The sequence below is a fragment of the Chrysemys picta genome, chromosome 12, assembly GCF_011386835.1.
Source record: "Chrysemys picta bellii isolate R12L10 chromosome 12, ASM1138683v2, whole genome shotgun sequence".
Lineage (NCBI taxonomy): Eukaryota > Metazoa > Chordata > Testudines > Emydidae > Chrysemys > Chrysemys picta.
This window is the reverse complement of record NC_088802.1, coordinates 55,391,484-55,417,776: the sequence shown is the minus strand read 5'-3', so window position 1 is coordinate 55,417,776 and position 26,293 is coordinate 55,391,484. Positions and strand designations below refer to the sequence as shown.

Genomic DNA, 26,293 nt, shown 5'->3' with positions numbered 1-26,293 from the left:
GACCTATCCTGTTCAACGTATTCATAAATGATCTGGAAGTGTGAGTGAACAGTGAGGGGCAACGTTTGCAGAAGATACAGAATTACTCAAGATAGTTAAGTCCAAAGCTGACTGTGAAGAGCTACGAAGGGATCTTGCAAAAGTGGGGAACTGGGCAACAAAAATGGAGGATTAAATTCAATGTTGATAAATGCAAAGTAATGCACATTGGAAAACTATACGTACACAATGATGGGGTCTAAATTAGCAGTTACAACTCAAGAAAGACATCATGGATAGTTCTCTGAAAACATCCACTCAATGTGCAGTGGCAGTCAAAATAGCTAACAATGTTAGCAACCATTAGGAAAGGGATGGATAATAACACACAAAATATCACAATGCCACTATATAAATCCCTGGTACATTCACACCTTGAAAACTGCATGCAGTTCTGGTCACCCCATCTTGGAAAAAATATAAAAAAGGGCAACAAAAATGATTAGGGGAAGGGAACTACTTCCCTATGAGGAGAGACTAAAAAGACAGGGACTGTTCAGCTTAGGAAAAAGAATGACTAAGGGGGATAGAGGTCTATAAAATCATGACTGCTGTGGAGAAAGAGAATGAAGAAGTGTTATTTACCCCTTCTCAAGAACCAGGGGTCACCCAATGCCATTAATAGCAGGTTTGAAACAAACATAAGGAAGTACTTCTTCACTCAACGCACAGTCAACCTGTGGAACTCATTGCCAGGGGATTTTGTGAAGGCCAAATGTATTAACTGGGTTCAGAAAAAGAATTAGATAAGTTCATGGAGGTCAGGTCCATCAATGGCTATTAGCCAAAATGGTCAGGGATGCAACCCCATGCTCTGGGTGTCACTAAAGCTCCAACTTCCAGAAGCTGGAACTGGATGGATCACTCAACAATGTTCATTCCCTCTGAAGCATCTGGCACTGGCCACCATTGGGGACAGGATACTGTGCTAGATGGACCATTGGTCTGACCCAATATGGCTGTTCTTATGACCCTCCAACACTGATCACATTCCCCATGACCAGGGTGCTGCTTGCCCAGAACTCAAGGCTGCAAAGAGAAAACCCTGCTGAGGAGATGCAGGCTTCTGATGGCAAGAAGCCCTTCAGGTTCCTAGCTGCTTTCCAGGTGTTGCTGCTTTTCCTACCAGTGCAGTAAATCTAGTGAGCTCCCAGGGCTGAGGGGATGCTGTGAGGTACTTCTCTGAATCACATGGTGCTCCAGGACTGCTAAGCGGAGTGCCTCTGGGAAACCTGGGGGGTCCCTGCCGTCTAGAAGGCACTAAACCAAATGAGACTGGAGCTCAGACCTGCTGGGTGTTTCCAATCCACCCCATCCCCCCAGGGTATTATCGACTGCGGGGGTGATGGGCTTCTGCCATCTCACCATTGCGGGGGGCATCAGCTCAGCCACTCTGGCAGACGAGACAGGAATCCAGGACCCCGACAGCTCACAGCACTTCCTCTAAGGCATGGGAGGGCTACCTCTATTGTCCAATAAAATCATTACGTTCTGCCCCATAGGTTAGAATCGACACCAGATTTACTTCTTGCCCTAAATTGTTAGATGTTGATTTGCTATGGAACATCTGCTCCCACGAGGGAGGGGTCTGGGGTCATGAAGCGTGGGGGTATAAAGGCCTGGGTAGCCTCCAGACTGAACAGCCCTAGCACCAGGCTCACCGAGACAGGGGACGTTTTTCCCCTCTTGCTTAGATACAGAACGGGGCAGTTCTCGGGGCAGGGCCTACACGCCCCTTGCTGTGGCTATATCAACCTGGCCCAGCAAGTTCTGCTTGTTTGGGCAGGGTCTCAAGTAGCCTGGGACGTTGACAGACGGTTTCAGTTTTGATCTGCTGCAGCCCTGGATGATCTACAAACTCAGCCTTTTCTCCAGCCTATGGGGCGGCCATTGGTGCTTAGGGAGTCTGCAGCGGCTAGTCATGGCTCTTGTTACTCTTGGTAACTGTGTGTAGTAGGCATGATGAGATGTCCGTTTTCTGGCTTTAGCTTCGCACAGGCAGGAGGGGAAACTGGCTGCGGTTAATTTCTCCCCTTCTGAGCAAACAGGCTGTAGGCACGTTCTTAATGTACTGGACCAATACATCTCTGCTGTCAGAGGGGGGCTTTGATAACCCACAATTCTTTCTGAGGAGCAAGACCCTATGAGGGAGGCTTTGTGCAAGAAATGACCTTGACTTGCATCATGCACATGGTTGTGTTCAGACCACAAGGGTGCCTGCTGTGGAGGGCGTAGAGCTGTGTAGTTTAACCCTCGCCTCCCTGCACAATAGCAGGATGTGCGTGGATCCAAGGGTGATGCTGATGCCGTGGTGAACTTAAAAGCAGCAGGGAGAGTAGAGAAAAAGAGAGAAAATACTTTTGCTTAAAGATCTGTAGCTGAATCCCAAACCTCACGATGGGCCTGGCTGTATTTCTTCCACCATTGCTGTTAGCTCAATGAGGTGTTTGTACATCAGCAGAAACGCCTGCTCTGACCAATTAGCCTCTTCCTCCTGCTGGCTTTGTACAGTGAGCTGAGAGGGTGGGGAGAGATTTGGTTTGCACACAAGGTACCGCGCTGATCTTTAGAGCTGGGCTGGGGGCATTGGGGAAATGAGCGCTGATCATTTAAGGGGGATTTGAGAACACTCTGTGGGTTTACCGTTCTGGGGCTGTCTGGCCTGTGTGAAACTACTTGGTTCTCAGTCCGGTTCCTAGTGGAAGAGGATCCCTGTCCCCAAAACCATCACACTAGACACCGCCTGCCTCCTTATCATGGCAATCTCAGCAGAGGGAGGATGGTCTTGTGGATAAGATGCTGGCCTGGGAGGCAACAGACATGAGTTCAATTCCTTGCTCTCCACAGGCTTCCTCTGACTTTGGGCTAGTCATTTAACCTCCCCATGCCTCATTCCCCATCTGTCTGTCCCTGCGTTTGTGATGGGCTCGGATACTGCAGTGATGAGGGCCATGTAGACAGGGACTGAATGAGCCACCGAGCGCCATCTCCCCTAAGCAGCAGTTCCTCCGAGCCAGCGCTGAACCACTGTCACCCTCGTAGGCATTCTCCCCTCTCTGCTGCAGATGCACTGAGGGCTTTAGCTGCCACAGTTGCCAGTATTCTACATGGGATACTCCGCTGCTGCTTTTCCCTAGAGTATCCCCTAGTGAGCCCGGAGCCAGCCAGCTGCAAGCGGCAACTGGAGTGAACAAATGGCACGTACAGGTGATGGTGCATCAAGGGAGGAGGGGTCCGTGGAAGATGGAGGAATCACCGTTCCACCTCCTCCAGTCCTGTTTTCACCTCAATGACAAGTTACACAATTGGGGGATGACTGACACCCTACTCTTCACCCCAGTGTCACAGCTGGCAGCAGTAGGACCCTCCCACCCGCATGTTGGAGAGGTCACATCCTGTCGACTTGCAGGGTGAATTAACATCCTGCTCCCCTGGGCTGTGCCCTGCCTCTCAGGGGCAAATGCCACGGCGACCATTCACTCTGCAGGGGCGAGTTGGCTGTGGGCCCCTCCCCGGTGCAGAGCAATGTACACGGACTGAACTGCCTGCACAGGCATTGCTACTAGCCTCTGGCATGGCTGTCTAGGGAGCTGGAGTTCAGGGCTGCAGCCCTGGCACAAGAGAAATAGCTGCAGAAAACAAATTTCCATTGAAGCCGAGCTGCTGGCGTGCTCCTCTGGGGGAGCCCTCGGAGGGACTCTCAGCTCCTCTGACCTTGTTCGTGGCTGTTTCTTACGCATATGCTTGGCATATGGACTTAACCTCTCCCCTCGTCTGTGCCCAGCCCCACATCCCATACAAGGCATCAAGCTTCTACCCTGATTTCCATCTCCCGTCCCCATCTCCCTGTTACCCCGCTGCTCGAGAACATTTAAAAGGAGGCTCTGCAAAGCACTGGAAAATGTGCTGTAGGGAATGCCTTGCCGGGGCCCTGGGTGATCGACAGGATGGGCAAAGGCTCCTGCTATAGGAAACTTCTAAACAGCCTCCAGATGGTGCTTTTGCTGCACTCAGGCATTAAAATAAATACAGCCGGACCCCTCAGAACCAAGGCTGAGCTGTTCTTGGGAGCAGAAATCTGCCCGTAAAGGCCCGGCCGGCGCAGGGGTGGCTAAATCCTGGCTGGGTAATCATATGGTGTTGCTCAAAAATCCCCCTGGCAGTTCCCACTGTGTGTTTGTGTGGTACCGCCACTGTCTGGTGTTGCTGTGTGCTATGTTACAAGCAGCTGCGTGCTCCACCCCAGTGAAGGCTGAATTTCTGGGGCAAGTGGGAAGGGAGCCTTACCTATAGAGATTGCAGTCAGCCTGCACGTGCTAAGAGACATGGCACAGGCCTGCGCTGCTGCCCCTGCAGTGTCGCTGCTTTGCCTTCCAGGGCCTCTCTTAGGGCTGACAGGTTGAGGTGCCACACGCAACCCCAGCATTATCCGCGGCTAAAGTGCAGGATCTGGGCTGCATTCCCAGCTCTCTCACAGACTATCCCCCAGGTCCCCTTGAGGCAAGTCACTTCACCTTTCTGTCCCTCAGTTTTCCCAGCGGTAAAATGGGGATAATTCCCACCCACGGGGAGTTTAGTCAGTTAATGTCTGTGAAGCACTGAGATCCTCTGCTGGAAGGACCTGGGGCTGGGCTCACCTAACAGCAGCCTCCAGTAGAGCCCGGGCCATGCACACCTGTGCTCACCTGGACTGGGCCATAGAACAGCAATACAGCCCGGAACCAGAGGCTGTTGCTTGGAGAAGCCATTTCTGACTCCTTGCATGCAGGGAGCTTCTGACTGGCCCCGATTCACCTGCTCAACTTACCCTCTCCACGCTCCCAGCTGTTTGCTTCCTTCCCATCCGTCCGGTCTCTCACCCCAGCAGGGTGCCGTGGATGTCTGCCTAAATTCCAGCCGCCCCTTACCATGCTGCAGGAAAGGAACAGCTCCCAAGACAAAGTCTATTGTGATTTGTGATAAGTGTTCGCTGGGCAACTTCTGGTTTTAAACCTGCCTCCTGCCCTGAAGCAATTCCCTTTGGGGAAAGCACCACATCCAGCTCTGTGAAACATGCTGCTGCAGGACCGCCAAGGGCAGGCATGCGAGGAGGCAGCTGGCAGCCTCCTCAGCCCTGCTCCCAATTCGTATTTGAAGGCCAGGCTCTCACAAGGCCTTGGACCCGCCCGTTTCCAGCCCGTTGCTGCCCAGTGCAAGCCGGGAGGCCGCAGCCCTTCCCCCATCGGCTCAGCTCCTGGCACATGGTGGCTGCGCTGTCACAGCGGCGCGTCTGACTAACGGAAATCCCATCGCCCTTTTGCAACTCGGCTGCACATTAAAGTCTGGGTCGGCCACGTCGTCTGCTCCCTTTGCTGAGTGCAGCAGCTCCCACACTTCTGGGGCAACTCTCGCCCTTTACCCGGCCGACGCCAGCTGTGCCCACCAATGGGGTGTGCTTTCACCCACCACAGACATGGAGCTGCTCTTGCAATGGGCCACTCCAGTGCGGAGGGGTCAGCCTGGAGCCCTGTGGGGAGCCAAGCGAACATCCCAGCAGCTGGCAGTGCTTGTGGCTGGGAACCACAGCTCCAGGCCGTAGTGCTCAGCATTCCCACCCGGGGGCGCCACGTGGCCTTCGTGGCCCCATCGCTCCCTCTCCAAGCCAGCTAGATAGGGTTAGGAGTGGGGCTGGGCTAGGAACACGGACTGCCTCCCACAGCTCCTCAGTGGCTCCTTCGGCCCGAAAGAGTCACTGGGTGCTGCCCGTTGATGGAGGTGGGGGAGGGAAATCGCCTGGCAGCTTTACTGGGCTCTCGCGGCTGCCAGGGGATGCTTTGGGGCAGCTGGGGTGTGGATGGGGAGGGGGATAGAGCTGGCTACAGCATTGCAGTAATTCCAGCTCCTCAGCCAGCAGCCGCCAAGGGCTGGGAGTGGGTGGGTCTGCAGTGACACCTAGTGGAGGAAGCCCAGGATGGCAGCTCTCACAGACTAGAGACGGGGCCGTACTAAGGGCACCCAGGTACCTGAGAAAACGAGGCATAAAGTCTCCTGGGTCAAGGTCCTTGTGCATTTACCCTGCAGAGCTTATGAATGCTGCTGGAGAATCCCACTCTCCTACAGCCTCCGGGTACCACAGGCGCCTGCCCCAGGCTCCCTTGCTCAGTGATCCCAATAAACTTCCTGGGTGGAGGACTGAGGCTGTGAGTTAACGTGTTGCACCTTCCTATAGATGTTTGAAAATAGCGACATTAATAAAACACCCAGATCCAAGCATGAAGTCCCACGTCACCTGAGAGAGCGAGCGGGGAATTCACTTGGGCTGTTTCAGACCTTTCGAAAACGCCCCAACATTGTCTAATGGCAGGTAGCAACGGGGGTGTAAGTTACAGCCAATAACAACCAAACAAACCTGATGAGCCATTTTTTAAAGTGATCAAACCCATCTGTCTTCCCCTCAGCCCGTTATGCTTTACCATAACGACAGCAGTGCAGACAAGACCCAAATGCTTAATAAAATTCAGGAGGAAATGGAATTTAAATCACCTCATCAGAGGTTTCTGAATTATGTCCATTCAGTTTCTCTCTTTCCTGTACAATCAGGTAACTTCAAAACAAGCTTGGTGGCCTCAGAATCAAAAATGGTCGTTTTGTTTTTCTTTAACTCTAGAAGCTGCAGCCAGCAGAATGAATGAACCCCTCATCCCTAAGGGCAAAAACCCTGATTTGCAAAGTCAAACCTCTTCTTCTGAGTCTGAGTAACTCAGTGCATCTCGACACTTTTCAATCACAGTATTTCAGGTCTCCTTGATGACCCCAAATTCCTCCTGGGCCCCTTCTTTCTTGGGCCGGGGGGACTTATTCTACAGTGCGGGCAGGGGAAAGGTTTAAAAGATCTCCTGAAACCATTCAGAATATACTAAGTGACTCAGTGTCATTGCCTTTGTCTAGTAGCCCTCAGATCGAAAAGGACAATATTCACTCTCACCAGCCCTAGTTTCTCTGTTAGGGTGAAGTGGAAAGTGTTCTGGAGGGGATAATAGTTTTTGGACACGCTTCTTGATCTTGTAAAACCATCATTGGCTTTTTTTAGTCTTCTGTCCAGCCACACCCCCATTTACCGAATACGTCGCACCTTTCCCCAAGGATTGCAGTAGGTTTTCCAAGCATTCATGACGTACCCCGAGTGGTAGGTTAGTAATATCCCTATTGCCCAGATGGGGCCGCTGAGTGACTTAGCAATTGAGAGCTAGTCAGGGTTACAATTATTCAGTCGCAGAGCACAGTTAACTCCCACCGGTCAACGCTCCAGAAGGTCCTTTTCGCTCAGTGCGATTTGAGGAAGGGGTGTTTCTGAACTGGACATTATAGAGGTGAGGCAAGGTGAGAGGGCAGCTCCTACCCTCCTGCTCACAGCTTCATGAGCACCCCAGTTTGTCTGTAACAGTAAGAGCCCTGTCATCCATGGACCGAGGGCTGGCTGTGTATCCAACTTCTCTGGGCTGACCGTTGCTGAGTGGCTGGCCCAGAGATCTGGTCCTGCAGTCCGTGGGCTATAAGCATGATGATTTATAGATGTTAAGGCCAGAAGGGACCTTTATGGTCATCTAGTCTGAGCTCCTGCAGAATGCCGGCGATAGAACCTCCCCCAGTCATGCCTGCATCAAGCCCAGAACTTCTGAGCTACAGTAGATCTTCCAGCTGGGGAGGTAACTCTGTCCCTGGGGCAGAGCCAGGAAGAAAGGCTCCTGTTCCTATCATGGTGGCTAATTCTGCCCTGGTTAATTGGGATGGAAAGAGTAAGGCATATTGCTGCCCCTCCGTAAGCCTAGGGACAGGATATTCCTGCTGCAGGAGAGGGGTGGATTTACTGGCACAGGTGGAGAGCCTAGTGGAGGAAGGAAGGGGCCGGGGTTTTCCTCCACTGGGAAACAATCAGCTCTCAAAAGGAGATGTCTCCTGGGAATGGCTGGGAAGTCCTTGCTGGTGGGAGGGGAGCAGATTTGAAGGTATTTTTTGAAAGGGTGGCTGAAAGTGGGAGGAACTCCCCACAGCCCCCTGCACATAAACCTTCTCCTTATGAAACCTCCCTGTGCACTGCTGTGGCCAATCCATTCAGTGCAGGGGCTGGGTGAGGACTACCACTGCTCTCCCCCCTTCTGCAGGCTAGGCAGGAGCCTACAGCTACTGGGAAAGCAGTAGGGGTGCCTCTGAGGTGAGGGGTGGAAAGAACCCACGTTTCTCTAGCTGCCCACAGCCTGGTGCTCCCTGAGCAAGGGGCGTCCCAGAGGTCATCCTCGGGTGGTGCCTCTGCCATGCAGCTTGGAGAGCAGTTGGTATGAAGGTGGGGAAAGCAAGCGGCTCTGCTGGGAGGAAAGGTTCTCGGAGAAGGCAAGTCTGTGCCTGAAGCCCTTGGCAGAGGGCCTATGAAGAGGGCTTCCTCAAGTGGCTTCACCTAACGCTTGTGCATCTGCTCCCTTCCTGGAGCAACTGACTGGTGCCAATAATTCGCATTTTGCAGAGGTCCGCTCAGAGGAGCCAGTAACTCCACGCTTTTGTGCTGTGCTGGTTTTGGGGAGGAGGGACTGGGACTTCGGTGCTTTTTAGGCCTGGTCTACATCTAACGGTCACTCGGGGTGTGAAAAATTGACATCCCTGGCAGACGTAGTGAAGCCGACCTATGCCCCAGTGTAGACTCGACTAGGTTGACAGAATAATTCCTCCGTGGTAGCCGTCTCTGAAATGCTTCCAGTTCCAGGTGCAAGGCCAGCTAGACAGACAGAACTGCGGGGTCTCCGTGTGTGGATGAAATGATGGTCTTCAGAGGGGGGATTTAGGTTATTAGGAACGGGGGAAACTTTTGGGAAAGGAGGAGCCTATACAGGAAGCATGGGCTCCACCTAAATCAAGTGGAACCAGATTGCTGGCATGGAAAATATAAAAGGTTGTAGAGGAATTTTTAAACTAAGGGCTGGGGGAAAGCTGACAGGTGACTAAGGTGACCAGACAGCAAATGTGAAATATCGGGATGGGGGTGGGAGGGTAATAGGAACCTATATAAGAAAAAGACCCCAAAATCGGGACTGTCCCTATAAAATCAGGACATCTGGTCACCCTACAGGTGACCAGGAGCATGTGGTCCAGACAGAGACATCCCATGGGGAAGATTTATTTAAGGGGACATTCTATAGCCTAGTAAAGAAGAGAGCATAGAAGTTGATCTACAGATGGGAACTGAAGAGAAACAGTGAAACAAAAAGGAGTCCCATTCAATTACATCATATGAAGGCAGACAACTAAATCGTGACCCATTTTATAAGTGCTTGTATTCAAATGCTAGAAATCTAAACACTAAGATGGGTGAACGTGAGGGCTTGGTATTAAATGAGAATATTAATATAACAGGCATCACAGAAACTTGGTGAAATCATGATAATCAATAGGATCTGGTAATACGAGGGTACAAAACATATAAGAATGACAGAGTAGGGCAGGTTGGTGTGGGAGTGGCACTGTATGTGAAAGAAACTATAATCAAATATAATAAAAATCTTAAATTAATCAAACTGCACCGTAGAAGCTCTCTGGATAGAAACTCCATGCTTGAATAATAAGAGTAGAGCAGTAGAAATACGACCAGCCACCTGACCAGGATGGTGATGGTGGTTGGGAAAGGCTCAGGGAGATTAGAAAAGCTACAAAAACAGAAACCCTAATAATAATGGGGGACTTCAAGTATCCCCATATTGACAGGGAACATGTCACCTCAGGACGGAATGCAGAGATAAAATTTCTAGACACCATTTATGACTGCTTCTCAGAGCAGCTAGTCCAGGAACCCATAAGCGGAGAGGCAATTCTTGATTTAGTCCTAAGTGGAGCATAGGATCTGGTCCAAGAAGTGAATACAGCTAAACTGCTTGTAATAGCAACCATAAAGTAATTAAATTTAACATCCTTGGTGGGGGGGGGGATACCAAAGAAACCCACCACATTAGCATTTAAATTCAAAAAGGGGAACTACACAAAAATGAGGAGGCTAGTTAAATGGAAATTAAAAGCAACAGTCACAAGAATGAAATGCCTGCAAACTGCATGGAAACTATTTAAAAACATGATAATAGAACCTCTCACTAAATGTATACCCCATATCGAAAAAGAAAGAAAGGGGACCAAAAAATGCCACCGTGGCTTAACAACAGAGTAAAAGAAGCTATTAAAGGCAAAACGGCATCTTTTTAAAATTGGAAGTCAGATCCTACTGAAGAAAAAAGAAAGACGCATATACTCTGGTGAGTCAAGTGTACAAATATAATTAAGCTCTTCAAAAAGAATTTGAAGAGCAAATAGCAAAAGACAAATATTAACAGCAATTTTTTAAAGTAAATCAGAAGCAGGAAGCCTGTCAAGCAATCAGTTGGGCCTCTAGACAATCAAGGCGCTAAAGGAGCACTCAAGGAAGACAAGGCCATTGCAAAGAAGCTAAATGAATTATTTGCATCAGTCTTCATTGCAGAGAATGTGAGGGAGATTCCCACACCTGAGCCCTTCTTTTTAGATGACAAATCTGAGTAACTTCAGCAGATTGAGTTGTCACTTGAGGAGATTTTGGAACAAATTGATTAATTAAACTGTAATAAGTCACCAGGACCACCAGATGGTATCACCCAAGAGTTCTGAAGGATCTCAAATATTAAATTGCAGAACTACTAACTGTGGTATGGAACCTATTACTTAAATTAACCTCTGTACCAGGTGACTAGAGGGTAGCTAAGGTAATGTCAATTTAAAAAAAAAACAATGAGGAGTCCGGTGGCACCTTAAAGACTAACAGATTTATTTGGGCATAAGCTTTCGTGGGTAAAAAACCTCACTTTGAAGTGAAGTGAAGTGAAGTGAATGAAGAAGTGGGGTTTTTTACCCACGAAAGCTTATGTGCCACCAGACTCCTCATTGTTTTTGTGGATACAGACTAACACGGTTACCCCTCTAATTTTTTTTAAAGGCTCCAGAGGCAATCCTGGCAATTGCAGGCCAGTGAGCCTAACTTCAATACCAGTTAGATTGGCTGAAACTAGAGTAAAGAACAGAATTATCAGACACCTAGCTGAACACAATATGCTGGGGAAGAGTCAACATGGTTTTTGTAAAGGGAAATCCTGCCTCACTAAGCTATTAGAATATTTGAGGATATCAACAAAGTGGACAAGGGTGATCCAATTTATATAGTGTACTTGTGCTTTCAGAAAGCCTTTGACAAGGTCCCACACCAAAGACTCCGGAATAAGAGGAAAGGAAGGAAACAAAGTGTAGGAATACATGGTCAGTTTTCACAATAAAGAGAGGTAAAGAGGGGGGTTTCCCAAGGATCTGTACTGGGACCAGTGCTGGTCAACAGACAGTATTCATAAATGATCTGGAAAAGGAGGTGAACAGTGAGGTGGCAAAATTTCAGATGATACAAAATTACTCATGATAATTAAGACCAAAGCAGACTGCAAAGAGTTGCAAAAGGATCTCACTAAAGTGGGTGACTGGGCAACAAAAATGGCAGCTGAAATTCAATGTTGCTAAATGCAAAGTAACGCACATTGGAAAACAACATCCCAACTATACAGACAAAGCGATGGGGTCTAAATTAGCTGTTACCACTCAAGAAAGAGCTCTTGGTGTCGTCATGGCTAGTTCTCTGACAATATTTGTTCATATGCAGCAGCAGTCAAAAAAGCGAACAGAATGTTAGGAACTATTAGGAAAGGGATGGATAAAAAGACAGAAACTATCATCATGCCATTTTATAAATCCCTGGTACATCCGCATCTTGACCATCTGCAATACTGGTCACCCCATCTCAAAACATATATTAAGAAATGGAAAAGGTGCAGAGAAGGGCAACAAAAGTGATTAAGGGGCTGGAACAGCTTCCATATGAGGAAAGATTAGAAAGACTGGGACTGTTCAGTTTAGGGGTTGTCTACACTTGAACTGCTACCGTGGCCAGCTGTACCCCTGTAGCACTTCAGTTTGGACCCTCACTGTAGTGACAGGAGGGATTCACCAGTCGGCGTAGTTAATCCATGTCCCCGGTAGGTGACAGCTCGTTGGAAGAATTCTTCTGTCAACCTGGTACTGTCTACCTGGGGGTCAGGTCGCCTTAACTACATCTCTTTAGAAGTGTGAATTTTTCACACTCTTGAGCGGCACAGCTGGGTCAATCCAACTTTTGAATGTAGACTTGGCCTTAGTCAAGAGACTATTGAGGGGGGATATGATAGAGGTGTATAAAATAATGACGGGTGTGGAGAAAGTGTTATTTATTCCTTCACATAACACCAGCGTGGACACCCGATGAAACTAAACAGGCAGCAGATTTACAACGAACATAAGGAAGTGTTTCTTTATACACCGCACAGTCAGCTTGTGGAACTCATTACTAGCGGATGTAGTGAAGGCCAAAAGTATAAGAGGGTTAAAAAAACCAATTAGATATGTTTATGGAGGACAGGTCCATCAATGGCTATTAGCCAAGATGGGCAGGGGCGCAACCCCAAGCTCTGGATGTCCCTAAGCCTCTGACTACCAGAAGCTGGGACTGGACAATAGGGGATGGATTACTCAATAGTTACCCTGTTCTATCCGTTCCCTCTAAAGCATTTGGCGCTGGCCGCTGTCAGAGACAGGATTCCAGGCTGGATGGACCATTGGTCTGACCTAGTTTGGCCACTCGCACCCCTGAGAGACATCGTTAAGCTGACCTAAGCCCCAGTGTAGACAGTGCGAGGTCGAGGGAAGAATGTGTCCATTGACCCAGCTACCACCTCTCAGACAGGTGGATTTACTACAGCAATGGAAGAATGCCTCCTGCCACTGTAGTGTCTATGCTACAACAGCGCAGCTGCAGCTATGTCCTCGGAGTGATTCTAATGTAACCATCCCCTTTGTTTTGTGAAAGTGCCTCCAGCCTCTGTCCTCCGTTGCCACCCACTGCCTGACTGCAGCAGGACCCACACATTTCCCCATATCTGAGATCCTGCCAAGGAGCAAGTTGGAGCCCTGCTCCCACCCGCGGAGGCAATGAAGAAGGGCAGCGCATCTTCATGGTGCCCTAGTTTGGAGTGCCAGTCCCTCAGTGCAGGTATTAAATACCCATGAATGATGATTTTGGAAAAGCTTCTTTGGAACTGACAAATGTGAGAATATTAGTGAAAAGGTACCTGCTCTTGGGGACCCCAGCGCAGCCATCGGGGTGTTCGCTTGGCATCTTGGAAAGCAGGAACTGAGGCATGTTACCAGCTCCTGTGATGTTATTGCACATCTCATAATTTTTGATATTTCTCTGAAAGCCCCAGCTCCTCATGTGATTACACAAGAACCTCCGCTTTCAGTTAGTGTCTGGGCCTCAAATCCTTGAGAGGAGCTTAAAACTGTGAACCCTAAAGACTCAAATCTTCAGAAAGCAAATTCCAAAAACCCAGTGTTCCTTTTTTAAAGTCTCCCTGGTTTGGGGAGGGTCCTGACTTTGGGTTTTGACTGGGGTGAGGGTTGGTAAAGGGTGTGCTGGGACCCCCAGATGTTGGTCAGTCAGTCGGTCCATCCATCCAGTGGACTCAAAGCACTTCACAAACTTTAATAAATTTGGCTCACTGCATCACCCCGGGGGCAGGTGAGTAGTGTTGTCCCTTTTCCCCAGGCATGGGGGGAGCCTGCACCATAGGGCAGGCACTTGGTTCCTGCAAGGACAGGCCCTGCCTCAGGTACTAGGTGCTTGCTTTCCCTTAAAATCTCTCTGCCCCTGGTGCAGCCCCACCCACAGGGCAGCAAGCACTAGTGCAAACGAGCTGTGCACGGGGATGCTGCTGCAGGCCAGAGATGGGGAGCAAAACCTTCAGCCCTGCAGGAGCTGCACAGCTCATCCCCTGCCCCCCCATCCCTCCTCTCTGCCCCTCTCCTCTCTATACCCCTGCCCACACCCCATCCCCTGCCCCCATCCTTCTCCCTATAGCTCCCCCATACACAGCTCATCCCCTGCCCCCCATCCCTCCTCTCTGCCCCTCTCCTCTCTATACCCCTGCCCACACCCCATCCCCTGCCCCCATCCTTCTCCCTATAGCTCCCCCATACACAGCTCATCCCCTGCCCCCCATCCCTCCTCTCTGCCCCTCTCCTCTCTATGCCCCGCCCACACCCCATCCCCTGCCCCTCCCATTCTCTCCAGAGCCCTCCCGCGCTCGCCCCGCCCCCGGCAGCCCCGCCCCCCGCCTTTCGCTTTTAGCCGGGCCGGGCCCTGCGCGGCCGCCGTATCGGGGCGAGGCGGGCCGGGGGGCGGCGGGGCCATGGGGAACCTGTTCGGCCGCAAGCGGCGGAGCCGCGTCACGGAGCAGGACAAGGCCGTGCTGGTGAGGGGGGGTCCGGGGGGAGCCTGTCAGAGCCCGGGCGGGAGGCCCCGGTCTCGGCCCCGGCCTGGGCAGGTCCCTGCGCGGGGCCGCCTGGGCCCGGGCCGGGACCCGCCGGGGGCGCCGCACCTGGGGGCGGCTAGTGCGCCTTGTCCGGGTGTAACGACAGCCGGTGGCAGCTTGTCTCCCGGCCGGGCCCCGACGCTGCAATCGCCGGTCTGTGCCTGCACCCCCGGGACCCCCCGAATGCACCCCCGGGGCCGCAGTGGGGCACCAGGCCGGGTCCACCCCATACACCTCCCTCTATTTACCCTTGGGGCGCCAGGCCGGGCCCCCACAGTGCTCTCTCCTAAATAAACCCCTGGGGGCTGCAGTGGGGTGCCAGTCTGGGCCCCCCCAATACACCCCCCAATACACCCCTGGGACCGCAGTAGGGCACCAGGCCCCTCCCAAATACACCCACGGGGCATCAGGCCCCCACAGGGGCAGCCCTGGGGACTGCAGTGGGGCACCAGGTCGGGCTCCCCCACTGAGTTAATTGCACAATCGGGGCCTTAGCATTGAAGTAGGATCACCAAAGTTACCTACGATTCTCCATCTTGATCCACACATCATTATGCTCGGATCAAGATAGTGCATTGTGTGCTGGGTCCTGGGACCTTCAGGGACTATTACATGTATGTTAAGAGGGACATGTATGTAGCTGCTCTCTTCTGTTTTTCCTACCACGTGTACAATGTACAGGAAACTCCGGCTCACGCTGAGGACACCTGTGTGTGTCTGACTGTCCGGGAACATCCCAACAGCACTTACTTGTGTAACATTCCGGAAGAACATAGTTTCCGCTGGCTGCCAAAGGGGTAAAAAAAATCCACAAAGCTCTATAGGTGTTTCTGTCTTGGGAGCCACTGTTGCAAACATTTTTCCTTTTGAGGAGCGTGAAGTCACAAAGCAAGGAGGAGACAACAGTTTGAGGGTTAACTTTTGGCATTTAATCACTTTAGCTGCCTGCTGTGCTGTTGTCTTCTAGGAACTAGCCACTGAAACGATTAGAAAATCAGGACTTCTCTGGACAGATGTAATGGGCAGTGGGTGTGCCTGACCTGGACCGTTAAACAGCAGTTGTACAGTTAAGCTTCCAAGGCTTGTCTTTTAACTGAATGCTGTTTTTATTCCTTTTCTCCATTAGCAACTGAAACAGCAGCGGGATAAACTGAAGCAGTATCAGAAACGGATCACTCTGAATCTGGAAAGAGAGAGATCTGTAGCCTGGCAGCTGCTGAGAGATGGCAAGAAAGAGTAAGTGAGACACTGCAGCGTCTGATCAGTGTCGGAATGTGACGGCCGGAGATGGCAGAGAAGACCGTGTCTTTGCGATACAAAAGGATCTTTGTTGTTTCAAACATCTGGAGTAAAGTTACCAGGAAATGTTATTGAAACATAGAATAGAAATGAGTTCATGGGATACGTACGTCAGGCTTCTTTCTATAGACGAAGTGAGGTTAAAAAGGAGGATTCAGAGTGAGCCTGTGTGCTGAGCTTGGAAGGCCTTTGCCTGAGTCTCCGAGAGGGTTTGCAAAAATAGACTGTGGTCATCCTCTTCAATCTGCTAATGCTATAATTTGATTTGTGTGGGCACTTGGGTGCACCAGTCCCTGCTAGGACCTGTAGTTCCCATGGGCTAAAGTAGTGATTTCCTTTTTCTACAAATTACACGGGTTCTGCAGGCTCCAGACATGTTAGCAACACAGTCCAGGGTTCGGCAAAATTGGGTATCACTGGCCAGAAATACCTCTTTTCACTGAGCTTTACTGCTGGCTTGCTCTGCAGAGGAAAATTCTTAACCAAAACATGGGCTGGAATAGATTTCACGGCAATCTCTCTGTCCTTTAAGAAACAAAGGTTGTGTTTTTTTTATTTTACTGACAAGATTACAAAATTAATTCTTTGGCTTAAATCCTTCAAAACAATTTATGCAAAAAATCAATTTGGGAAGCATGGCTCAGCTTGTGTTTAATTATAAAGCCACGACACTTATCCGGATTCATCTGCCTGTGGAGAGAATTCCAGGCAGGCTTTGGAGAGCAGAATCTGTACTCTGGACAGAAGGAATTGGTGCCTTTGGGCTGTGGTCCCAACTAGAACTTCCTAACTTCCATATCCATATCATCAACAGTGCCAAGTCACTGCAGAGGGCTGACTATGACCCGATTTCAAGTGATGTTGCCTTAAATTTGCCCTTTAGATTTAAATTTTATAAAGACAGTCTTTTATAGAAGCTCACATCAGTAGAAATATGAACACAATTTAAAAAAATCCAATGGAAATGATATTTTGAGTGCCTAGCTCAATGCGGCCTTGACCTGAGTTCTCTGGTTGCTACCATAATACAAATAAACAATCCTCTGCAGTGTTTGAAACCCAGACATTGCACTACTAAGATCCCCCAAGGGAAACTATCTTAATTATTTTCTTTGTCCAAACTGGGAGAGATGCTAAAAATAAACAGCACGATCAGTGACTTGTGAGTAGTTTTTGAGAATTCTTTCATTGTTAATAATCAGGGGTATTTTGGATAACTGGTAAAGGAACTGGCATACAGCATGCATATTTTTTTTTGTCGATTTTATATATATACACTTGTATGTATTGTGATAGCATTCAAAGGCCCCAATCAGGATCAGAGCCCAGTTGTAGGTTTTTTGGGTTTTTTTGGTACTCTCCCAAAGAGTGTGCAACCCAATCTAATGTGCTGTTTAGTTAACAACGTCCTTTTGAGTTGTATTTTAGAACAGCAATACACGTGTCTCCTTTCATTGTGCTTTTCTAGTTAGTCGGTTGGCCATTAGGCTCACATCTTAGGATGCTTCCTCCCAGCCCTGAAGTGTTTTAGAATTCCCAGAAATGCTCAGTAAATCTTCATGCTTAATCATAACATAGCTATGCACACAGTACAAGTCTAATTGATCAGTGAACACTCCCTAACAGAGCTGATACTCTCCCTGGTGGCTCTGTCTGGAATTTGTTGGTCCCATCTCATTAGGCCTAATAACAAACCAAAGAAACGTTCTCCAGAGCAAAATACATGTGAAGAGGTCTGCCCGGCTTCCAGTGATGACCTGAAATACTGTTTTTTCTGAAAAAATCTGGGGTCACGTGTAAATTCCTGCTAATCTGTTTGGGCCTGGAGTAGGTAAGGAAACCCCCTCAAACAGATTAGCGGGAATTTACACGTGACCCCAGACTTTTTCAGGGGAGGGATGGGTAGAAAGTGTTAGTTATTGATCAGGAGTGAAGGCAACAGCCAGGCCTGCTGGGCCCTCCCCACCCCATGACAACTATGGCTTCTCCACAAGGCTTCTCCTGGGACAGATTGCTTTTCACTTTAAAAAAACATTTTAATGCCAAAGATTTACCAAATCCAAGGCAGGAAACACTGGATAGAAAGTGAATGGCAGGAGCAGATGGTGCCCAGCGACAGCCACGGTGGGAGAAAGGCACAGGGGAAAGAGCTGGGGATCTGAGCAATGGAAGGACAGAAAAAACAGTATTTCAGGTCATCACTGAGTGCTGCTTCTGGGTGGTGCATGTGAAGACCACTAAAGTCTCTGTTGTGTGGATATGAATTTAGTGTGATCCATGTTAATCCTCTGTAAGCTGCACCATCCTCTTCCCCATTAGTGAAAGACGTGGACTTCAGAGCATGCAACAATTTGAATTGATGCCAGAAACGTTACACCATATTTAGTTATGTTTTCTGGCTCTGCAGATGACTAACCACTCATTCCAATTCGCCATTAGGTTTTCTCCCCACTCCAATGCTATGGAATTACCACAGAACTATCTATTGGTCACTGGCTTAATCTTTCCTTAAAAGAAATCTCTTGACTAAATGTTTGACTGATCTGCGCCTTTTTATTACCTCCTTCCTGATGGGAGTTGTTCCGCCGTTGCACTTGCCGTGTACGTTTGACAGGAACACCTCAGAAAAGCTGTAATGTAGCATTGGTGGGATCTGTTCAGTCTCCCTTGTTTGAGATTTCTTTCTGCTCTTTTATTCCTTCAGAAAAGCCAAGTCATTGCTAAAGAAGAAGCGCTACCAAGAGCAGCTGCTAGATAAAACAGAAAACCAAATCAGCAACCTGGAACGCATGGTACCAACGAATCCCAGGGAAGGGCTTATTGTGTGCAGCTATTCAGGGTGCTGGCTCCATTTTGCCTGTGTGTAATTACAGCTAACTGCCCTAACAGTCATGGCACTTAGTGCTAGGCTAGTAGTACAAACATTTCATGGAACTGGCTACACCGTGATTATCTCCTAACCTAGTTAGGAACTAGGTCCACTTTGTAATGTAGACGGGGCCGTAACCCTGTGCCTCGTCAGTAAGTAAAGCCGTGGTCTGGTGCAGCAATGGAAGCCTCCCCTCCATTTTAAAGAGACGGTTTCTGGAAGTGGGTGGAGTTCAGCTTTAGGGCCAATTTAGACTTAGGCCTCTGCTAAGATTGCCAACAAGGGAGCCAGCTACTGCCCACTTCAGTGGCGGTGTCGATGCAGCCACCTGAGCTAAGGAATTCATTTCGCACAGGCCCTGGACCAGCAATCAGATGGTTACTGCTGCTCGTTATTACTGACCTGGGGTGGATTTGAACCAGTAACCGCTAAGTAAAAGGCTCCATATTCCAGCTGCCTGTGCCACCTGGTCTGTTTCTGTACTGCCCATTGATGGGGGTGTGAGTGCTCTCGACTCAGCTGTGACTCCTGTTCTTACCCTAGGTCCAGGATATTGAATTCACCCAGATTGAAATGAAGGTGATTGAAGGCCTGAAAATTGGCAATGAATGTCTGAATAAAATGCATGAGGTAAGGGTGACCCAGAGAGCTCTGGGTGAGGCAGAGTTATGGGTGTTCACATCTGTTCTGCAGCCCTGGTGTGAAGATTTTGGCTTTCTCCTCCTAGGTCATGTCAGTAGAAGAAGTGGAAAGAATAATAGATGAAACCCAAGATGCTGTGGAATATCAAAAGGTACGTCTAGCACACACATGCCGTCCTGAGCAGAGATGACCAATCATGCCGTGGACTCTGCTCCTTGCTACCACTAGGCTGAGATCGCCAAAACGCATTTCAGAGGTGACCAAATTAAGGTTTGAATTTAGGCTTCCCGCAGCAAAAAACCAGAGCAATAACTGTCTGTGTCGTGGGGTCCCCTTATCACATGCCCTGTTTTGTGTGTGTGTTCGGTGCTGTAAGCAGCCGAGCTGTCGTGCTTTGGTGTTCATTGGCACATCTATCTCTCTCCCGCACAGCAAATCGATGAAATGTTGGCCGGCAGCTTCACCGAAGAAGATGAAGATGCCATTTTAGAAGAATTAAATGCCATTACTCAGGTGAGCCTTAATTTCTTGCTCTGGTAATTACTTTTAGTCCACATTTCCAAGTGGTAGCCTTTCATCAGGGAAGGGGTTGTTTCCCCTGTAGAGATGGCAATTGATTTAATTCTGCTGGATATCCTAATTATAGCTGCATGTGTTTGATCTATGTGTCATCTAAGGAGCCAGCCAGATGCTCTGTACTCAGGAGACACTTAAACCACATTGAATGTTTGTGAGGGTGGTTTTTTATTTACGCTGTTATTACAGACCGTAATCCTGGGGATCGGGGCACTGCCTTCACTGGACGGCTGTCCCACTGTACTTGACTAAGACCTTGCCTGTTCCAGACGGGCTTCGCTGTCTCACTTTCACCTCTGTTCTCTATGCCTCTACCCTTCATGGAGTCTTGAGGTTGTCCGGCTTTACCACCGGAAACCTTCCGTCCAGTGGGGCTGTGGTGGTGGGAATCTGCAGCCAGCCCTGCCAGGAGGAAACTCATGGTTAATCTGTGTTCATAATAAACATCATTTTACAAAGCCAGGCCATGCCCTGGTCCGCTGGAGAGCACTGAAACTAGCAGCTCTAAGCAGCGGCGTCTCCTGCAGTTCTGGGGGAAGATGCCTTTTTGCAGGCAGAAGCACCTGTTCATATAGTTTCCAAACCAGCTCAGTGCAGAAGCCTGAAAGGAGCTCTGTGCCAACCCAGCAGCATGTGGGCTGAGCGAGACGTGACCTGTTGAATGTGCTTTCAGGAACAGCTCGAGCTCCCTGAAGTTCCCGCTGAGCCACTCCCGGAAAAGACCCCAGGTAGAGTCTCTTTATTTGATCGCACGACTTCCTGCTTCTCCTGCATCTTCTCAGGGGTCTAACGGCAAGTTGGGCCCCTTGTTTGCAGTGGATGTAGCGTTTCTGAATGTGAGCGGCTGAACGGTGCCTGGTGCAATGTGGGCTTGGGCTATGCAAGCTTCTTCTGACAATTGCAGCTTATCCTGGACCTTCAGCACCCCCACGGCCCAGCCTCCGTCCAGCCTCTCATGTTGTTCAGTAGTGCGTCTCGTAATCTGCATAGTGGTCTAGCGCTCCTACCCTCTGGTAAACCAGGCCATCCCAAGTGACATTTCTCACGGGCAGGGAGGCTTCCTGGCACAGCACAATGCAGAACACTTGTTAGCGTGCTAAGCTCACCCCTAGAGAACTTGTTGTGTTTCTCCCCCAGAACGTGGGTCAGGCTTGGGAGTCTATGATACCAGAAACGGTTGGGATCCCTCCCAGCTCGGCTGCTATCACAGTGTGCTGCTGCTAGGGGGGCTCCAGTTCCAATCCAATTGCTGCTCTTTTTAGGGTCATAAACTAGGCCCATCGCTGTCTCATGTGCCCCGTGTCTCTCAGAACTCTAGGACCCCTGGGGCCTGGGTTCTGCAGAGGTGATGCTTCTTGCCTCCAGAAGGGGCCCATGTGCTGCCTCGCCCCTGAGCATCCAGTGCAGGAGACTGCGCTGTAGGGGTTGTGCAGATAGCACACGGAGTAGATGATGAGCCAGAATGCAAGGGCAGGTGAATTGTGACACTCCTGGGCCTTAGCCTGGCTTTGGGGAGGAAGGAGTTAAAGTCTGGCCCCAGAGAAATGGGGCTTTGCCCTTGCCGGAAGAGCTTCAAAGAACCCCTGCCCTGGGGGAGAATGATGAAATGGGGCTGGACTCGCGCTGGGTTTGTGGAGCTGTCTCCCCTCGCTGTAGGAGAGGAATCCAGCCTCCTGATTGTAGGAGCCAGGAGCAGTAAAAGCCGCAGGACGTCTGGTTTTGGCTATGACAGCTGGACAGTAAACAAGGGTCAGTCAGTCCAGGCTGTCAATCAATAGCAGGCTGGCCACACCCTAACGTGAGCTCTACTTGGAGAGGGCCAGCTCAGTCCCTGTGAGGATGCATGTTGTCGTAACACACAGATGAGGGAGATCTCTAGCCAGTGCCCTGCAGAAACTGCTTGCTTTGACCTTCTGTTGTATGATGCAGTGCACTGGTCTTTCCTTCTCCGGTTTCTAGACTGTAGCCAGTATTTGTTAAGATTGTATTTTATCTGCTTGAGCAATATGTGGGGCAGAGTGAGATGCTGGATAAATAGAATTGCTCTTGGTGTATCGTTCAGTAGATTTCCCAGGTGCTGCTGGAGTGCTCCTCCCTTGCAGAGACACGAGAGAGGAGTCCTGTTTCTCTCGCAGGACTTGACTCTCTATCTTCTCTTATTCTGAACTTTCTTCCACAGAAGCATCACCTGTCAAGATCAAGGCCAAGCCAGAACTGGTGGCAGCATCTTAATTCCACTCCTGGGGACAACCCCAAATACTTCCATCATGGACCGTGTGGAATCCCAGCATGCTCTGGGAACAGGATACGCCTCAGTAGCATCCCAGCTGCGCTGGGCGAATGTGCTGGAGTGAGGTTTCCTGCGCAGGGCAGGGAATCGCAGCAGATTATCGCTCTTGTATCAAGATTATTTTCTAGTGCTTTCTTTTTGTAATTTAAATTCTAAACTCACTCAGCTGCGCTGTCTCTGGATTAAACAGTGACTGTAAAACTTCCAAAGCAAAATGCTTTCTACAGGCTGCTTTCAAGTGCAAATCTGCCTGTGCAGCCAGTGCTGTGCTGGTCTTGGAACACTGGAGTGTGAAAAATGGTTTTCATAGTCACTATGTTACACGGCACTGCTAGGAACCCGTCAGACCTTCCCTTTGGCTGTGATCCTCTGTGTCCCTCTGCTCTTCCTCGTCTGGCTGGGGCTCCACTGTCTAAATCAGACTGTCTGGCTTGGCACTGGGATCTGAGCGCTCGCTCTCAGGGCATGGGCAGCATGCAGCCAAGTTGAGCACAAGCATCACTTCTGACCTCCTGCAGGCAGTGACGTTGTGGGTAGCGACAGCCTCTCTGCTGAAGGAGAAGCCCGTAGGGATGAGGAGAAAAGTTTTACTACTTCAAATCTCTTGCAGCTCAAGCACCCTTGAGTGAGGTGTAGTGAAGCTGTTATGACGCTGGGCCCGGCACAAAAGTGGGTGTGGTGAGGCTGCTAGCAGAGAACTTCCTCCCGTTGAATCTTATTTTAAAACTTGCTTATCTGGGAGGCCAGCACTCTTCTGGGCTGGGATCTCTGTGCTCTCGACAGGCCAATTGGCCTGATTTACAATAGGCCGCAACAGCACTCGTGAGAGAAAAGTTGCCCTGCAGTGAGATGGAAAAGGCCAAGTCTCCTCCCAGGCCACGAGTCAGAATGTCTTATTCCGCTCTCGCACTGTTGCCCATTTGCCTGTGGAAACCTATGGTGCTAGGTGTGAACGAGCAGAACGTAAGTTCTAGGAATCTGATGAGCCTCTTAAAACTAGAACAGGGACTCACTGGCTTAGGATACTGCTCAAAAGCTGTCCCCCGACTGCTCTGCTCCCCACCAGAGGTGGACTCACCTTTGCAAGATGCAGATGGATTGAAATGGCTTCTGCTTTCAGATATCCGCACTCCCCATTCTGTGTCACGTGTGTGGGGGGAGGGGGGTGGAACGCGTGAGTGCGTATGAACAGGTGATTGATTCTGTACCTGGGAACAAAGCGTGTGGTTTCTTAAATTATCACCACAAAGACCCTGTGTACTTTTATGTTCCACGTTTGCAAAAAGAAGCTCAATGTGTGACTCCACTGAGCTGCAGAGGACAGCTCTGCACTTCCCCGTGGTGCAGAAGGATACAGGACAGGTTGGCTGATGAATCAGACAGAAACCTGAGACCCAGGCTGCAAAGCCTGAATGGTGCTTACTCTCTGTCCTGAACTGACCTTGTGTTCACAGAAACTGTCCCTGGGCTGGTAGGTGGCACCTGGGTTTCTCTGTGCTTGGAAACCAGCATGCTCTGCTGGACGTCTGCAACCTCGCCTTGTCAGCCTGAGCAGGGCCTGCCGCCAACAGTGCTTGGCCTCGTGTCCCTTGCTTGAAGACCCCCTTCAATCCACCCTCTCCGCAATGGGGCAGTGGGATGTAAGATAGCCAGAGAGCTCTTTGGGTGCTGCTAGGTGAATGCTTCTGGGGGAATTTGCGACTTGGTGCTAGATAATAAATATTCCCAGGGGCTGTGCCGCTTTCCAGTAGCGAAGGGCCAACAGCAAAAGTACTCCTTTAAAATCTTGTTTTCCTTGATTCTGGGGAACTCCAAGGGCTGGGCTCTGAGCTGTCTCACTCCTGCAAGAGATGGGAGAGTCCTCTAGGTGGCAGGCCCCTTGGAACTTGATATTTTTAGGTTTTAGCAGTGGATCCCTATTTGTGTTTTCCAGCAAAGCCGAGGCACAAATGGGTGCTGCGAGACCCCTCACCCTCACAGCAGCTCGAGCCCTCCGGGGGACTCTGCTTTTCACGGTGAAAGTGGCACTGCTGTTGAATGTCATTTAACCCAGCTCTTTCTGGAACCAACAGATCAGGGCTAACACGTTCCCCTTTCTGTGTGTGTCATCTTAGTCCTCTTTGGAGCTACCAGGGAACTGGCCCTTAAGCCTGGCTTTGACAGGCAAGAGCTAAAGCGGGTGAGTCAGCTCTTTATTCCCCCCCACCCCCATTTATTTTAAAAGTAGACTTTGTTGCCAGTTCAAGCCTTTGAATGTCCTGCAGTTTGCATGTTTCCAGGGTGGTTGTCACCGTGTTGGTCCCGGGATATGAGAGAGACAAGGTGGGTGAGGGGAATCTCTTTTATCGGACCAACTTCTGGTGGCGAGAGAGATGGTTTTGAGCCAGACAGTGCTCTTGTTAAGGTCTGGGAGCAGTACTCTGAGGGTCACAGCTAAGTCCAAGGTGGAAGAGATGATTTAGCATAAGCCGTTAACACATGTTGTGAGAGACCATTCAATAGTATTACTGCAAAGGTGTTAACAGGCCAGGTCACTCTGAGTTGTCTCTTATGATATGTTTAGCATCAGCGGTTATCTGTTCCACCTTATATATAGCCGTGATACTCAGAGTACCTTTCCCAGACCTGAAGAACAGCTCAGTGTAAGCTTGAAAGCGTCTCTTTCTCACCACCAGATCTGGTCCAATAAAACCAGGGTTCTCTCCTTTCATTTGGGGACCTCTAACATTTTTTTTAATGGGGTGCAGACCCCCTTGGAAATCCATAGTTGAATTCTGTTCAGTACATTTTCAGTCTCTTTTGCAGTCCCCTTAGACATTGTCCATGGACCCCTTAGGGGTCCGCAGAGCACAGGTTGAGACCCACTGCACTAAAAGACCCTCACACACCTTGTCTCTGCACTATGCACGTTTCTCCACCAGAGGGAGCTCTGTCCTCACAAGCTCAGTGTGTGGGTGGGTTTTTTTGGAACAACACATTCTTTATGTATTTAATCTCTCACTAGTGCCCTCTGTGGCTACTCTCATTTCACTGTAGCTGACTCATTCTGGCCAGTCCGAGTAGATGCTGGACTGTGGCAATGGAGAAGAGTGCAAAGCCTTTCCAATGGTGCGCACACTCCCATAGGCAGGGCTATCGCTTATCACCACGTCAGAGGAGAGATGGAAACGCGCTTCTGCTCGGCCTCTGGGCTTTAGTGACTGTCTTGCTAACAAAGGCCGTGCAAGCCAGGCTTAGGGGAATTAGCACTCTTGAAGCGTCAGGTGCACTGAAGTGCCAGGCAGGGACCTAAATGTTCTGTTATCCTCCGTGGTCTTTTGCTCATGACCCTTTTTTGGGTTCATATCCCAGACAGGCAGTTGGGTCAGCACTGAAGGGGTTAATGCAGCATGCTGCATTGGTCAAGACAGTGAAATGACCACTTTCTGCTCTGCCAACCCTTTCCTGTTTTAATCCCTGTATCCAACAGCTCATGCTGCGTGTCTCCTTGGGAGGAAAAGCCAGGAGGGGTGCGTGACCTCTGTGGTGTGTTATAACAATAAAGCATTTCTAATGGTTTCACCCAATTCAGCTTCCGTAATCCGATTGTCATGATAAGTGTTTTGAGTGACTGAGAGAGGCCTTCCATCTCCCACCCAGCCCTCCTCCCTACAGACGGGGGAGAGCTGGGAAAGGAATGGCCAGAACCTGCACTCCTGTAGCACAGAGCAACCCCAGCTGGGTGGATCTGAGGAGCAGAATTTTGTTAACAAGTTACAGTACTATTGCCAAGACTGCGGTGTGGCTTGGGTGCAAACTGCAGCCAGGTAAAATGGAGATGGAGAGGGAGAGAGAGAGAGAGCTGGGAGCGTGTGGATGTGGTGCACGGTGTATACTAAACCGTAGTTGCTACTGGCAGCTAGAATGAAGGCTGAGAAGGGTAAATCCGGTGTAAACCCGTCGCTTCAGCCGGCTGTGACTGTCTTCACCCCCTGTAGTAGTGGAGGGGAGGCGCTGGGCTGAGAGCTGCTCAAAGTGTAAAACAGCCTCCGGTGTCCCTGGGCGAGTCAGAGTCTGGCGAAGGAGGAGGGGTGCGTGCAGGTGCCTGGTCTGCAACCGGGGTGATTCCAGCATGGCAGAATGGGGCTGGGGGTGGAAGTTCCCCCT

General features: G+C 49.9%; 1 protein-coding gene across 2 annotated transcripts; it reads left to right on the top strand.

The window, feature by feature from the left end:
* Positions 1-14,251: 14,251 nt before the first annotated feature.
* On the top strand, positions 14,252-25,713 carry CHMP6 (charged multivesicular body protein 6). Of its 2 annotated transcripts, XM_005282993.4 has the most exons (8): positions 14,252-14,411; positions 15,598-15,707; positions 18,475-18,562; positions 19,183-19,269; positions 19,367-19,432; positions 19,714-19,794; positions 20,531-20,585; positions 22,037-25,713. In XM_005282993.4, the coding sequence occupies exons 1-8, from the start codon at positions 14,349-14,351 to the stop codon at positions 22,087-22,089; spliced, it is 603 nt and encodes a 200-aa protein (XP_005283050.2). In that variant the 5' UTR covers positions 14,252-14,348; the 3' UTR covers positions 22,090-25,713. The 2 variants fall into 2 exon arrangements, with proteins under 2 accessions (XP_005283050.2, XP_042696880.2); XM_042840946.2 differs by lacking the exon at positions 22,037-25,713 and having other exon boundaries at positions 20,531-20,662.
* The last annotated feature ends 580 nt before the right edge of the window (positions 25,714-26,293 follow it).